This window comes from Malaclemys terrapin, chromosome 2 (assembly GCF_027887155.1).
Source record: "Malaclemys terrapin pileata isolate rMalTer1 chromosome 2, rMalTer1.hap1, whole genome shotgun sequence".
Classification (NCBI taxonomy): domain Eukaryota; kingdom Metazoa; phylum Chordata; order Testudines; family Emydidae; genus Malaclemys; species Malaclemys terrapin.
Genome location: NC_071506.1, coordinates 163,672,009 through 163,687,784, shown reverse-complemented (window position 1 = coordinate 163,687,784; position 15,776 = coordinate 163,672,009). Strand labels below are relative to the sequence as shown.

The 15,776-nt window shown below is 46.3% G+C and overlaps 1 protein-coding gene across 4 annotated transcripts in view; it reads left to right on the top strand.

Annotated features, from left to right (window-relative positions):
* Positions 1–15,776, top strand: part of SLC12A7 (solute carrier family 12 member 7) — a 357,234-nt gene that overhangs the window by 141,795 nt on the left and 199,663 nt on the right. For all 4 annotated transcript variants that reach the window (XM_054018253.1, XM_054018254.1, XM_054018256.1 and 1 more), the window contains one exon: positions 4,583–4,677. In XM_054018253.1, coding sequence (XP_053874228.1) covers positions 4,583–4,677 — 95 coding nt within the window. The remainder of the gene's footprint in view (positions 1–4,582; positions 4,678–15,776) is intronic.

Sequence of the window (15,776 nt, the reverse complement as noted above, 5' to 3'; positions counted from 1 at the left end):
CCCCCCACCAGCACTGGCGAGGTTCCCAGGCTGCTCCCCTGGAGCACCCGCGGTGCCCCCTGGGTCGCCCTCCCAAGCACTCATGGTGCCCCCCTGGCTGCCCCCCACAAGCACCTGTGACACCCCCAGGCCCTCCTCCCAAGATTTAGTCAGGGTATATAGTACAAGACATGGGCAGGTTACGGGCCATGAATTTTTATTTGCTGCCTGTGACCTGTTCATGATTTTTACTAAAAATACCCGTGACTAAAACATAGCCTTATTCATAGCCCTTCAAAATGATTGTCAGCATAAACCCACACATTTCATAAGGCCATAGTTTTCCTATTACTATAATATGGCAGCATTTGCAGGGCACAGCTGTACATAATTCTTGTGTGTCTGTTTAGAGTGTGTCTGCTAAACAAAAGAGAGAAACTTTTCAAAAGCCCTTCAGTCATTGAACCTAAGTTTTTTTTTTTTTTTTTTTTTTTTTTCAAATGATGGTCCCTATTGCATCCACTGAGGGTTATGCACATGCACCAGGCACCTCGAACTGGAGCTTTTCAAAGTGTCCGTTGGTCCATCCATGTGCTCCTGCATAGCCTCATGGTTTTGCCCAGGGTGGTAAAGGACCAGGTGGACAATTCCTTCTCACTGCTGCATGGTTGGAGTCGGAGCTTCTGCTTTGTCTCTCTGACTGTACTGCACCTCCTTGAGAGGGATCTGAAGAGCATTAGCTATTCTCTTGAGCAGCTCCTGAAATTGATGGTAGTCATTTGGGGGAAGGGAGGATGTCGATGACACAGCCGCATCCGGGGACAGCAAGGGGAACCTCTCTGGATCCATTGGTACTGTTAGAGCTGGGCTGACTGGCACAACATCCAGCCCCGGTTCTGAACATCTGCTCAAAAAAGGATGGGGTGGTGAGAGAGGATTCCTCCCGGGTTGAGCAAGACAGTTCTGAAGGTGAATATTGGGGCCACAAGCTCCAATATGGCCACAAGCTGGTTGATCCTACTTTTGCTGCAGCGATGCTCATGGACCGGGGTACCAGTGGCTGCCGAGCTGAGGCAAGGGAGGATACTGTCACAGTGCCATCGGAACCCTCTGATCATCATTATGTTAGCAACAAGAAGAAAGTAAAGGAAATTGTGGGCCCCTTACTGAATGAGGGAGGCAACCTAGTGACAGAGGATGTGGAAAAAGCTGATGTACTCAATGCTTTTTTTGCCTCTGTCTTCACGAACAAGGTCAGCTCCCAGACTACTGCACAGCATGGGGAGGAAGTGACCAGCCCTCTGTGGAGAAAGAAGTGGTTTGGGACTATTTAGAAAAGCTGGATGAGCACAAATCCATGGGGCTGGATGCGCTGCATCTGAGGATGCTAAAGGAGTTAGCGGATGTAATTGCAGAGCCATTGGCCATTATCTTTGAAAACTCCTGGCGATCGGGGGAGGTTCTGGATGACTGGAAAAAGGCTAATGTAGTGCCCATCTTTAAAAGAGGGAAGGAGGAGGATCCGGGGAACTACAGGCCAGTCAGCCTCACCTCAGTCCCTGGAAAAATCATGGAGCAGGTCCTCAAGGAATCAAATCTGAAGCACTTAGAGGAGAGGAAAGTGATCAGGAACAGTCAGCATGGATTCACCAAGGGCATGTCATGCCTGACTAACCTAATTGTCTTCTATGAGGAGATAACTGGCTCTGTGGATGAGGGGAAAGCAGTAGTTGTGTTTTTCCTTGACTTTAGCAAAGCTTTTGATACAGTCTCCCACAGTATTCTTTCCGGCAAGTTAAAGAAGTATGGGCTGGATGAATGGACTATAAAGGGGATAGAAAGCTAGCTAGATCGTCGGGCTCAACAGGTAGTGATCAATGGCTCCATGTCTAGTTGGCAGCCAGTATCAAGCGGAGTGCCCCAAGTGTTGGTCCTGGGGCCGGTTTTGTTCAGTATCTTCATTAATGATCTGGAGGATGGCATGGACTGCACTCTCAGCAAGTTTGCAGATGACACTAAACTGGGAGGAGTGGTAGATACGCTGGAGGGTAGGGATAGGATACAGAGGGACCTAGATAAATTAGAGGATTGGGCCAAAAGAAACCTGATGAGATTCAACAAGGACAAGTGCAGAGTCTTGCACTTAGGATGGAAGAATCCCATGCACTGCTACAGACTAGGGACCGAATGGCTAGGCAGCAGTTCTGCAGAAAAGGACCTAGAGGTTACCGTGGACGAGAAGCTGGATATGAGTCGACAGTTTGCCCTTGTTGCCAAGAAGGCTAATGGCATTTTGGGCTGAATAAGTAGGGGCATTGCCAGCAGATCGAGGGACATGATCATTCCCTTCTAGTCGACATTGGTGAGGCCTCATCTGGAGTACTGTGTCCAGTTTTGGGCCCCACACTACAAGAAGGATGTGGAAAAATGGGAGAGAGTCCAGCGGAGGGCAACAAAAATGATTAGGGGTCTGGAACACATGACTTATGAGGAGAGGTTGAGGCAACTGGGATTGTTTAGTTTGCAGAAGAGAAGAAAGAGGGGGGATTTGATAACTGCTTTCCACTACCTCAAAGGGGGTTCCAAAGAGGATGGAACTAGACTGTTCTCAGTGGTACCAGATGACAGAACAAGGAGTAATGGTCTCAAGTTGCAGTGAGGGAAGTTTAGGTTGGATATTAGGTAAAACTTTTTCACTACGAGGGTGGTGAAACACTGAATAGGTTACCTAGGGAGGTGGTGGAATCTCCTTCCTTAGAGGTTTTTAAGGTCAGGCTTGACAAAGCCCTGGCTGGGATGATTTAGTTGGGAATTGGTCCTGCTTTGAGCGGGGGGGTTGAACTAGATGACCTCCTGAGGTCCCTTCCAACCCTAATATTCTATGATCATGCCTTTGGAATGGCAGCTGAGAACGGCAGACCATGCATAGTCTTTGAATCGTCTGACTCAGAGTTAGCAGATATACAGCGAGAATTAGATGAGAATGAAAGAGATTATATTTTGTGATAGCCATAAGTCTTGCTTCAGAATAGATCTACATTTTTACATACAGAAATAATTTACATTCAAACATATTGATTGTGTCATGCCCCTACCTTGAGAATTATTATCAGGCAAGGGAGTTTGAAACAAACAAAATAGTTGATGATTAACTCTTTACTGCAGCTCCAATTGTTGCTAAGGCATATGCTTTCTTTTCTAATAGACACTGAAAAGCAATATGTACCTCAGCTTCATCCAATTCATATCTTATGAAAAACCTGAATAGTGACTTCAGCAATGTTAATGTAGAATAACTCTCAAAGTCAATGGACAAGAGAGTAGGAAGGTACCGATAGATTTTGCATAAAAGTGCAAGTGAAGCCTTTTCTCTTTTCCCTCTTATTTCTATACTATTAAGGTTTCCGTGGATAGGCTCAGTACCGATACAACCTTAACTGTCACTAAGTAACTTTAAGTGTCACTGAACAGTGGGTTTTTCTGTGTGTTAATTTATATATTAACTAGGGATGTCAATTAATTGCAGTTAACTCACGCGATTAATTCAAAAAAATTAATCGCGATTAATCGCACTTATAACAATAGGATTATAACAACAGGGGTCTGAGGAGCCAGGGCAGGGCAGCCCCAGAGGGACTGGAGCCCCGGAGAGCGGGACGCGGGCCCTGCATGGCAGCGCCCCGCCCTCTATGGCTCCGCTCCTGACCGCCCTGCCACAGTCCCTGCGGTGCTGGGGGGCGGCCGCCCTGTGGCACCTGCAGGCAGCTCCGTGTGCCCCAAGGGGAGGCCCCAGCCTGAGTGGCTCTCGGAGCCCGCCGAGCCATAAGGTGTGGACGCTGCTCCCTGATGCGAACTGCAGCGGCCCCAGGGCGTCCCAGTGCAGGACGCGCTGCTGCCAGGGCTGGCTCTAGGCTTTTGCCACCCAACCGCACCCCCCCTCCCAAAAAAGAGGCTGGCTGGAATGCCACCCCTGAAAATGTGCCACTCCAAGCACCTGCTTGGTTTACTGGTGCCTGGAGCCAGTCCTGCCAAGAAGTAGGACTGAGTGGACTTGTGGGCTCTAAAGTTTTACATTGTTTTATATTTGAATGCAGTTTTTTTTACATAATTCTACATTTGTAAGTTCAACTTCCATGATAAAGAGATTGCACTACAGTACTTGTTTGAAGTGAATTGAAAAATACTTTTTTTTTTACAGTGCAAATATATGTAATCAAAAATAAATATAAAGTGAGCACTGTACACTTTGTATTCTGTGTTGTAATTTTAATTAATATATTTGAAAATGTAGTAAACATCCAAAATATTTAAATAAATGGTATTCTATTCTTGTTTAACAGCACGATTAATTGCGATTAATTTTTTTAATCGCTTGACAGCCCTGATATTAACAAAATTTTTGTCCTCATTTCTTACCTGGCTTCAGAGGCTAGCTAAATTAATCAGTGAACTGGTCTGGCTATCCTTGGTTTGAGTTAGGCCAACACAAAGCCTTCATAAGGGGAAAAATTGGGCTAATGAGCCTGTTTCTAAGTTTCAATAACTTTTCTGAGGTAGGCATTGCTGTTTCCTTTGTTTCTAACCATTTCTTATTTTCCACCAGGAGATGGGATTCCGAAGGAAAGTAGCCCATTTATTAACAGTGCCGAGATGGACAGAGGAAATATCTATGAAGGGAAAAATATGGCTCTCTTTGAGGTAACTTTCAGAATTTTTAAAATAACTTATTTTGACGATTAAATTACAAAGCGATTTCAGGTTATTTTTAGAGAGTGAGAAAAGTAAAAACAATTGCAGCTCTCTGTATACTAGAAATATGTTGGACAAGACATACATGTACAAGACATGTAAACATAATTTGTTTCTTTTAATTGTTTGGTTTCCATGAGGTTATGTTAATGTTTTTAAGTCTGATCAAAAATCACTTTTTAAATTAATTTTGATTAGAAACTTTCTTAACTTGACCACTTCATAATTTATTTGATAAGCAAATTATTGTGACGTTCCCCTCCGCTGTTGTCCGGACCGGTGATCTGCTAAGCCACTCCAATTCTCGACTCTGGGAGCTAGCCTTACCCTGCTCTGCTGTGAGAACCCCCATTCCTGGGCTATTCATGCACAGCCTCTGGCATGTAAGCTGCTCCTTTGATTGTGCAACCAAATGACACTAGCCAATACCTCCGGTCCCAGACACAACTCTAGGAACCTCCGTCTGTATTCAGTTTTGCCCACTGGATGCTGCAAGCTTATATGAGTTCGTCAATTTAACAAAGAAATTGATATGTACCAGGCTTGTTATCCCAAAGGTATCTCTGTCACGCTTCAAACCAAACGCACTGCTTCAGGTAGAATAAACAAATAGATTTTAAGTCAAAACATAACAAGTCAGATTTGGTCAAATGAAACAAAAGCAAAACACATATTAAGCTGATATTAACACTTTCAATGCCCTTACAAACTTAGATGCTTCTCACCACAGGCTGGCTGGTTGCTTTTCAGCCAGGCTCTCCCCTTTGATCAGCATTCAGTTGCTTGGTGTGGTGTCTGTAGATGTAGGTGGAAGAGAGATAAAGAGCATGGCAAATGTCTCTCCCTTTTGTCATGTTCTTTCTTCCCTCTTGGCTTTGCACCTCTCCCCTTCGGAGTCAGGTGAGCATTACCTCATCGCAGTCCCAAACTGAGAAAAGGAAGGGGGATGACTCACTCATTGTCCAACAGATCCTTTTGTTGTGGCCTAGGCCAGCGGCCTTTGTCTCTGTGAGGCTGGGCTGGGTTTGCCCCATACATGCCCTGATGAGGTGTGAACTACTTCTCTGTTCTTGGAGAGTTTTTGCCTGGGCTTTCTTTAAGCCATGAGGATACATTTTCAGTCTCATTACTATATACATGAAATTATAACCTATAACATTACTATGACATTACTGTAACAGTTACTGTAACATCACTATAACAATCATGCTCAGCGCATCATGAGCCTTCCGAAGACACCCGACATGAAAAACTTTGCATTGGATACCACGCAATCATTTTATAAAAATGAACATGGGGGTGTAGGGTGTTCCCTCCGAGGTACAGAGCGTCACACCTCCCCTCTTAGTTTGCTGCAAGAGGGTTAGTCACTGACTAGCTCAAAGGCAGTTTGAGTTATAGTTCTCTTGGCATCCAGCCATAAAGGCCATGAGGCAGCATGTCTCAGTTTCCCCATTCACATACGGTAAACCAGGTTTTTTATGGTTTCTCTGCTGTGATAAGCTTTAAACCTGTTTATAGGTATTCATTGAAAAATAGTTTGATGGAGTAGGGAGTATTAACCTGGTAATGTTGCATGGGAGTTTTACTAGTTTTCTGTCTTCTGCTAACATGGGGCATGCCTCCATTTCCCTGGGGGTACTGCTAGATGGTGATGGGAAATAAGGGAATGGGAAATGACTTCACTGAGGGATGATACTTGACAGCCAGCACATAAAGGATGGCAACTGCCCTTCATAACCTGAGCCCAAGACGGGCTTGGGGCCAGGTGACACCTTCTGCCCAGGAAACTGGACAAACGCTGGAGGAGTGGCTGGGGGTGTGGCTGGGTGAGGCAGCAAGAAGGGGTTTCAGTTTGGAGCTGGCTGGGGAGATAGGGGGATGCCCGGAACCTGGGTCTGGGCTCCCCATCCCCCAAGAGGGACCTGACTGAGGGGTCCTGTTTTCTGTACCTACAAGCTCTGTTTTAGACTGTGTTCCTGTCATCTAATAAACCTTCTGTTTTACTGGCTGGCTGAGAGACTCAGTGAATTGCAGGAAGTGCGGGGTGCAGGGCCTTGACTCCCCCACACCCTGTGACAACTAGCATTATCATATGGTTTAACATCCGTGTCAAAATTCTTATCCCCAAAGCTTTAACATTAATACTAAATTTTTTATCACAGATGTGCGTTTACAAGTATCTTTATGATACTATGTCCTCTGTTCAGATACTGTAGTTTGAGGTTAGTTTGTTCTTTACCCATGGTGTCCTTTGACTCTCTCCCATATAATCAGTCACTGGCTTTTCCTTCCCTCCATTGTTCCCCTCTTTGTGGGCTATTGGTTTAACCATGTTTCTGCAATTTTGGTGCCTCAGGGTCTGGTAAGATAGGTTTTCAGGGGGATCCTGCACATTGGCTGGCCCTTTGGGGAGTGGCCTCCCAACCCTAGGACTGTACATATGTAGAAAATCCAGCTCCTCTTTTGGGGTTACCTGGTGTTTCCTCCTCCCAGCACTGAGTCCTTCCCTGCCCCCTAGAGGGCTGTGATCTGGGCTCTCTGGGCTAGGTGTGTTTACCCTTCAATCAGATGCACCTTTTCCCAGCAGCTCTCCCATAATTGCTTTCTGTGTCTCACCAGTGTGGGGGGAGGCACCTCCCCTCCCTGTTAGTTCCGCTATTTGTATTTTCACAAATACCTGGCAATTTCCTGGTCCCAACTCCTCTGTTTTCACAGGCATTGGAGCTGCATCTTGATTTAAAGAGACACAGTTACTTTCCAAAAACTTATCATAGAATCATAGAATCATAGAATATCAGAGTTGGAAGGGACCTCAAGAGGTCATCTAGTCCAACCCCCTGCTCAAAGCAGGACCAATTCCCAGCTAAATCATCCCAGCCAGGGCTTTGTCAAGCCGGGCCTTAAAAACCTCCAAGGAAGGAGACTCCACCACCTCCCTAGGTAACGCATTCCAGTGTTTCACCACCCTCCTAGTGAAATAGTTTTTCCTGATATCCAACCTGGACCTCCCCCACTGCAACTTGAGACCATTGCTCCTTGTTCTGTCATCTGCCACCACTGAGAACAGCCGAGCTCCATCCTCTTTGGAACCCCCCTTCAGGTAGTTGAAGGCTGCTATCAAATCCCCCCTCATTCTTCTCTTCTGGAGACTAAACAATCCCAGTTCTCTCAGCCTCTCCTCATAAGTCATGTGCTCCAGACCCCTAATCATTTTTGTTGCCCTCCGCTGGACTCTTTCCAATTTTTCCACATCCTTCTTGTAGTGTGGGGACCAAAACTGGACACAGTATTCCAGATGAGGCCTCACCAATGTCGAATAAAGGGAAACGATCACGTTCCTCGATCTGCTGGCAATGCCCCTACTTATACAGCCCAAAATGCCGTTAGCCTTCTTGGCAACAAGAGCACACTGTTGACTCATATCCAGCTTCTCGTCCACTGTGACCCCTAGGTCCTTTTCAGCAGAACTGCTACCTAGCCATTCGGTCCCTAGTCTGTAGCAGTGCATGGGATTCTTCCGTCCTAAGTGCAGGACTCTGCACTTGTCCTTGTTGAACCTCATCAGGTTTTTTTCTGCCCAATCCTCCAATTTGTCTAGGTCCCTCTGTATCCGATCCCTACCCTCTAGTGTATCTACCACGCCTCCTAGTTTAGTGTCATCTGCAAACTTGCTGAGAGTGCAGTCCACACCATCCTCCAGATCATTAATAAAGATATTAAACAAAACCGGCCCCAGGACCGACCCTTGGGGCACTCCACTTGAAACCGGCTGCCAACTAGACATGGAGCCATTGATCACTACCCGTTGAGCCCAATGATCTAGCCAGCTTTCTATCCACCTTACAGTCCATTCATCCAGCCCATACTTCTTTAACTTGGTGGCAAGAATACTGTGGGAGACAGTATCAAAAGCTTTGCTAAAGTCAAGAAATAACACATCCACTGCTTTCCCCTCATCCACAGAGCCAGTTATCTCATCATAGAAGACAATTAGGTTAGTCAGGCACGACTTCCCCTTCGTGAATCCATGCTGACTGTTCCTGATCACTTTCCTCTCCTCTAAATGTTTCATAATTGATTCCTTGAGGACCTGCTCCATGATTTTTCCAGGGACTGAGGTGAGGCTCACTGGCCTGTAGTTCCCCGGATCCTCCTTCTTCCCTTTTTTAAAGATGGGCACTACATTAGCCTTTTTCCAGTCATCTGGGACCTCCCCCGATCGCCGTGAGTTTTCAAAAATAATGGCTAATGGCTCTGCAATCTCACCCGCCAACTCCTTTAGCACCCTCGGATGCAGCGCATCCGGCCCCATGGACTTGTGCACGTCCAGTTTTTCTAAATAGTCCCGAACCACTTCTTTCTCCACAGAGGGTTGGTCACCTTCTCCCCATGCTGTACTGCCCAGTGCAGCAATCTGGGAGCTGACCTTGTGCGTGAAGACAGAGGCAAAAAAATCATTGAGTACATTAGCTTTTTCCACATCCTCGGTCACTAGGTTGCCTCCCTCATTCAGTAAGGGGCCCACACTTTCCTTGATTTTCTTCTTGTTGCTAACATACCTGAAGAAACCCTTCTTGTTACTCTTAACATCTCTTGCTAACTGCAACTCCAAGTGTGATTTGGCCTTCCTGATTTCACTCCTGCACGCCTGAGCAATATTTTTATACTCCTCCCTGGTCATTTGTCCAATCTTCCACTCCTTATAAGCCTCTTTTTTGCGTTTAAGATCAGCAAGGATTTCACTGTTTAGCCAAGCTGGTCGCCTGCCATATTTACTATTCTTTCTACACATCGGGATGGTTTGTTCCTGCAACCTCAATAAGGATTCTTTAAAATACAGCCAGCTCTCCTGGACCCCTTTGCCCTTCATGTTATTCTCCCAGGGGATCCTGCCCATCTGTTCCCTGAGGGAGTCAAAGTCTGCTTTTCTGAAGTCCAGGGTCCGTATTCTGCTGCTCTCCTTTCTTCCTTGTGTCAGGATCCTGAACTTGACCATCTCATGGTCACTGCCTCCCAGGTTCCCATCCACTTTTGCTTCCCCTACTAGTTCTTCCCTGTTTGTGAGCAGCAGGTCAAGAAAAGCTTTGCCCCTAGTTGGTTCCTCCAGCACTTGCACCAGGAAATTGTCCCCTACACTTTCCAAAAATTTCCTGGATTGCCTGTGCACCGCTGTATTGCTCTCCCAGCAGATATCAGGGTGATTAAAGTCTCCCATGAGAACCAGGGCCTGTGATCTAGCAACTTCTGCTAGTTGCCAGAAGAAAGCCTCGTCCACCTCATCCCCCTGGTCTGGTGGTCTATAGCAGACTCCAACCACGACATCACCCTTGTTGCTCACACTTCTCAACTTTATCCAGAGACTCTCAGGTTTTTCTGCAGTATCATACCGGAGCTCTGAGCAGTCATACTCCTCTCTTACATACAACGCAACTCCCCCACCTTTTCTGCCCTGCCTGTCCTTCCTGAACAGTTTATATCCATCCATGACAGTACTCCAGTCATGTGAGTTATCCCACCAAGTCTCTGTTATTCCAATCACATCATAGTTCCCTGACTGTGCCAGGACTTCCAGTTCTCCCTGCTTGTTTCCCAGGCTTCTTGCATTTGTGTATAGGCACTTAAGATAACTCAACGATCGTCCCTCTTTCTCAGCATGAGACAGGAGTCCTCCCCTGTTGCGCTCTCCTGCTTGTGCTTCCTCCCAGGATCCCATTTCCCCACTTACCTCAGGGCTTTGGTCTCCTTCCCCCGGTGAACCTAGTTTAAAGCCCTCCTCACTAGGTTAGCCAGCCTGCTGGCGAAGATGCTCTTCCCTCTCTTCGTTAGGTGGAGCCCGTCTCTGCCTAGCACTCCTTCTTCTTGGAACACCATCCCATGGTCGAAGAATCCAAAGCCTTCTCTCCGACACCACCTGCGTAGCCATTCGTTGACTTCCACGATTCGACGGTCTCTACCCCGGCCTTTTCCTTGCACAGGGAGGATGGACGAGAACACCACTTGCGCCTCAAACTCCTTTATCCTTCTTCCCAGAGCCACGTAGTCTGCAGTGATCCGCTCAAGGTCATTCTTGGCAGTATCATTGGTGCCCACGTGGAGAAGCAGGAAGGGGTAGCGATCCGAGGGCTTGATGAGTCTCGGCAGTCTCTCCGTCACATCGTGTATCCTAGCTCCTGGCAAGCAGCAGACCTCTCGGTTTTCCCGGTCAGGGCGGCAGATAGATGACTCAGTCCCCCTGAGGAGGGAGTCCCCGACCACCACCACCCTCCTCCTCCTCTTGGGAGTGGTGGTCGTGGAACCCCCATCCCTAGGACAGTGCATCTTTTGCCTTCCAATCGGTGGAGTCTCCTTCTGCTCCCTTCCCTCAGATGGGCCATCTAGTCCACTCTCCGCATTAGCACCTTTAGAGAGAACATGGAAACGATTCCTCACCTGTATCTCCATTGCTGGTGCATGGACGCTCCTCTTTCTTCTTCTGGAGGTCACATGCTGCCAAACCTCCTCACAATCCTTCTGTCCCTGCTGCGCCTGCTCTGAATCTTCAGAACATTGTGGCCGTAGAAGCATCTCCTGACGTCTGTCCAGGAAATCTTCATTTTCCCTTATGCAACGCAGAGTTGATACTTGTTTCTCCAGCCCTCGAACCTTCTCCTCCAATATGGAGACCAGCTTGCACTTTGTGCAGACAAAGTCGCTTCTGTCCTGCGGAAGAAAGACAAACATGGCACAACCTGTGCAGGTTACAACAGCTGATCGCTCACCATTCATATCACCTTCCTCTTAAGAGCTTCCTCAGCTGTTGCAGTAACTACTCAGAGAAACCCACAGATGAAAGCCTCAGTGAGTTCTCCCCAGGCTAACTCCCAGGCAAACACCCTCTGTTAGTCTCTGCTGTTCGCCGCTCAGCTGGTTCGCTGCTGACTGCCCTTATATACCAGTCAGGCCCACTCAAGGCCCAGCTGGAACAAAGCACTCCCAATTCACACTTTTCAAACAAACAAGCAAGCAATCAAGCACACGGTCAAACTGACCAACTGTCCCAGCAGCAGACACTCAGATACTCACCAACACAGCCCCCCTAATGCAGCACTTAGCGTACCTCCTCTCGGACAGCTCCCAGGCAAACTCCCGCTGTTAGCCTCTGCTGTTCGCCGCTCGCCTCTGCTGTTCGCCGCTCAGAAATAGCATCCTGAAAAATTGGGACCCGGATTGGGGTAGCCTCTGCCACCCCTTTCTCTGTCCCTGAGAAGTCAGCAGTATGACTGCTCCCCTCCAGGAGGTCAGTTCCACGGTTCCTTCTCAAAACCTGGGTCACAGGCTGAGTGCCTGGGTGGACAGATGCTGATCCAGCCATCCTCCTAGTGTCCTGGGCATCCTGCCCCAAGTGACTAGTGAGGAGACATTCCTGTACCCCCACCCACTATTTCTTACCCACTTTCCTCCTCTGAGCCCCCTCCTAAAACACATTTCTCTGTGCTTCTTAGGAAGGGTTCTGTCTCTTGTTCAGCTGCAGAACTCTGACAGCTAACAACTGGGACAGTTTCCTTAATCACTGACAACACCTCTCTTGACCCTGCACCTGAGGGCATGTTGCCTTCTATTGGAAAGGGGCTAGTCTCAGCCCTTCCCATACTTGGAAGTACACTGCTTCTCTGTGTTAGAGTCACAGGAATCCTCACCCACCTCAGTGGTTTCTGAGATTCCCTACCCCTTCTCTGAGCTCTCCTCTGGGGTACGTTTCTCTTTGCTCCCTAGAGCCGGTTTTATCACTTGTTCAGCTGTGACCTGCTGGCGGCTAACAACCTGGACAATTCTCTCCCTGGCAGGCATTGGAGTGTAGGGTGTTTTCCTGAGGTACAGAGCGTCTCAATTATATATTAAAACGAGTAGATGTAAAGATAGAAATAAGCTTCAGTGATTTTTTTAAAGACCAGATTATGATATGTGAGCACTCAGAACTGTAATTGAATTCAATGAGAGCAGTGTTTGCTGAAAATTAGGCACTTGTATTGACTTCAGTGGAGCAGGATCAAGCCATTAATGAGTAACATTGTCAGCATTAATACTACCTATATAAGACAGCAATGTAAGCTAGACTTTTCCTAAGACAGGAAAATTATGAAACAGAAAGGTTATTGATAGGATGTGGCTCAGTTGTAATAAGTTATAGTTTATTTCACATTGTAGCTGTTTGTTTCCTAAGGTAAAAATGTATACTAAGAAGGTCATGCATTATTTAATAATAAGCACTTTAAATGAAGTGAGAATAATTATTTGGGTTCATGCAATATTAATTCATATATATATATATTCACAACTAGGGTGGTCAAGCAATTAAAAAAATTAATCATGATTAATCATGCGATTAATCACACTGTTAATAATGGAATACCATTTATTTAAATATTTTTGGATGTTTTCTGCATTTTCAAATATATTGATTTCAATTACAACACAGAATACAAAGTGTACAGAGCTCACTTTATATTTATTTTTGATTACAAGTATTTGCACTGTAAAAAAACAAAAGAAATTATATTTTTCAATTCACCTAATAAAGTACTGTAGTACAATCTCTTTATCATGAAAGTAAAATTTTAGAGCCTATAAGTCCACTCAGTCCTACTTTTTGGTCAGCCAGTCACTCAGATGAATGTTTGTTTACATTTGCAGGAGATCATGCTGCTTGCTTCTTATTTACAATGTCACCTGAAAGTGAGAACAGGCGTTCTCATGGCACTGTTGTAGCCAGCATTGCAAGATATTTATGTGCCAGATGCACTAATGATTCATATGATTCATAACGACCAAAAAAGAAAATCAATCACCATTCCAGGGGACATGCATCCATGCTGCTGATGGGTTCACCTCGATAACGATCCAAAGCCATATGGACTGACGCATGTTCATTTTCATTATCTGAGTCAGATACCACCAGCAGAAGGTTGATTTTTCTTTTTTGGTGGTTCGGGTTTTGTAGTTTCTACATTGGAGTGTTGCTCTTTTAGGACTTCTGAAAGCATGCTCCGTACATCGTACCTCTCAGATTCTGGAAGGCACTTCAGATTCTTAAACCTTGGGTTGAGTGCTGTAGCTATCTTTAGAAATCTCATGTTACCTTCTTTCCATTTTGTGAAATCTGTAGTGAAGGTGTTCTTAAAATGAACAACATGTGCTGGGTCATCATCCGATGCTATAACATGAAATATATGGCAGAATGCAGGAAAAACAGATCAGGGGATATACAATTCTCGCCCAAGGAGTTCAGTCACAAATTTAATTAATAAATTATTTTTTTAATGAGAATCATCAGCATTGAAGCATGTCATAGGATCATAGAACATTTGGTTTGGAAGGGACCTCTGTAGGTCATCTAGTCCAATACCCTGCTCAAAGCAGGACCAACACCAATTAAATCATCCCAGCCAGGGCTTTGTCAAGCTGGGCCTTAAAAACCTCTAAGGATGGAGATTCCACCCCCTCTCTAGGTAATCCATTCCAGTGCTTCACCACCCTCCTAGTGAAATAGTTTTCCCTAATATCCAATCTAGACCTCCCCCACTGCAACTTGAGTCCATTGCTCCTGGTTCTGTCATCTGCCACCACTGAGAACACCCTAGCTGCATCCATTTTGGAACCCCCCTTCAGGTAGTGGAAGGCTGCTATCAAATCTCTCCTCCCCCACTCTTCTCTTCTGCAGACTAAATAACCCCAGTTCCCTCAGCCTCTCCTCGTAAGTCATGTGCCCAGCCCTCTAATCATTTTTGTTGCCCTCCGCTGGACTCTCCAATTTTTCCACATCCGTTCTGTAGTGGGGGGACCAAAATTGGACGCAGTACTCCAGCTCTGGCCTCACCAGTGCCGAATAGAGAGGAATAATCACTTCCCTCAATCTGCTGGCAATGCTCCTACTAATACAGCCCAATATGCCCTTGGCCTTCTTGGCAACTAGGGCACACTGCTGACTCATATCCAGCTTCTTGTCCACTCTGCACTTGTCCTTGTTGAACCTCATCAGATTTCTTTTGGCCCGATCCTCCAATTTGTCTAGGTCACTCTGGACCCTATCCCTACATATCTACCTACATACAGCATATCTACATACAGCATATCTACCTCTCTCCCCATCTTAGTGTCATCTGCGAACTTGCTGAGGGTGCAATTAATCCCATCATCCAGATCATTAATAAAGATGTTAAACAAAACCGGCCCCAGGACTGATCCCTGGGGCACTCCGCTTGATACCGGCTGCCAACTAGACATTAAGAAATTGATCACTACCCGTTGAACCCGACTATCTAGCCAGCTTTCCGTCCATCTTATAGTCCATTCATGCAATCCATACTTTTTTAACTTCCTGGCAAGGATGCTGTGGGAGACTGTATCAAAAGCTCCCCTCCCCCGATCGCCATGAGTTTTCAAAGATTATGGCCAATAGCTCAGCAATCACATCAGCCAACACCCTCAGCACCCTCGGATGCATTGCATCCAGCCCCATGGACTTGTGCATGTTCAGTTTTTTCTAAACCATTCTTAACCTGTTCTTTCACCATTGAGGACTGCTCACCTCTTCCCCATACTGTGCTGCCCAGTGCAGCAGTCTGGGAGCTGACCTTGCCTGTGAAGACAGAGGCAAATAAAGCATCGAGCACTTCAGCTTTTTCCACATCATCTGTCACTGTGTTGCCTCCGCCATTCAGTAAGGGTCCCACACTTTCTCTGACCTTCTTCTTATTGCTAACATACCTGTAGAAACCCTTCTTGTTACCCTTCACATCCCTTCCTAGCTGCAACTCCAATTGTGCCTTGGCTTTCGTGATTACACCCCTGCATGCTCGAGCAATATTTTTATACTCCTCCCTAGTCAACTGTCCAAATTTCCACTTCTTGTAAGCTTCCTTCACTGTTAAGCCAAGCTGGTCGCCTGCCATATTTGCTATTCTTTCTGCCCTTTGGGATGGTTTGTTCCTGTTCCCTCAATAAGGCTTCTTCAAAATACAACCAGCTCTCCTGGACTCCTTTCCCCCTCATATTAGCCTCTCAGGGGA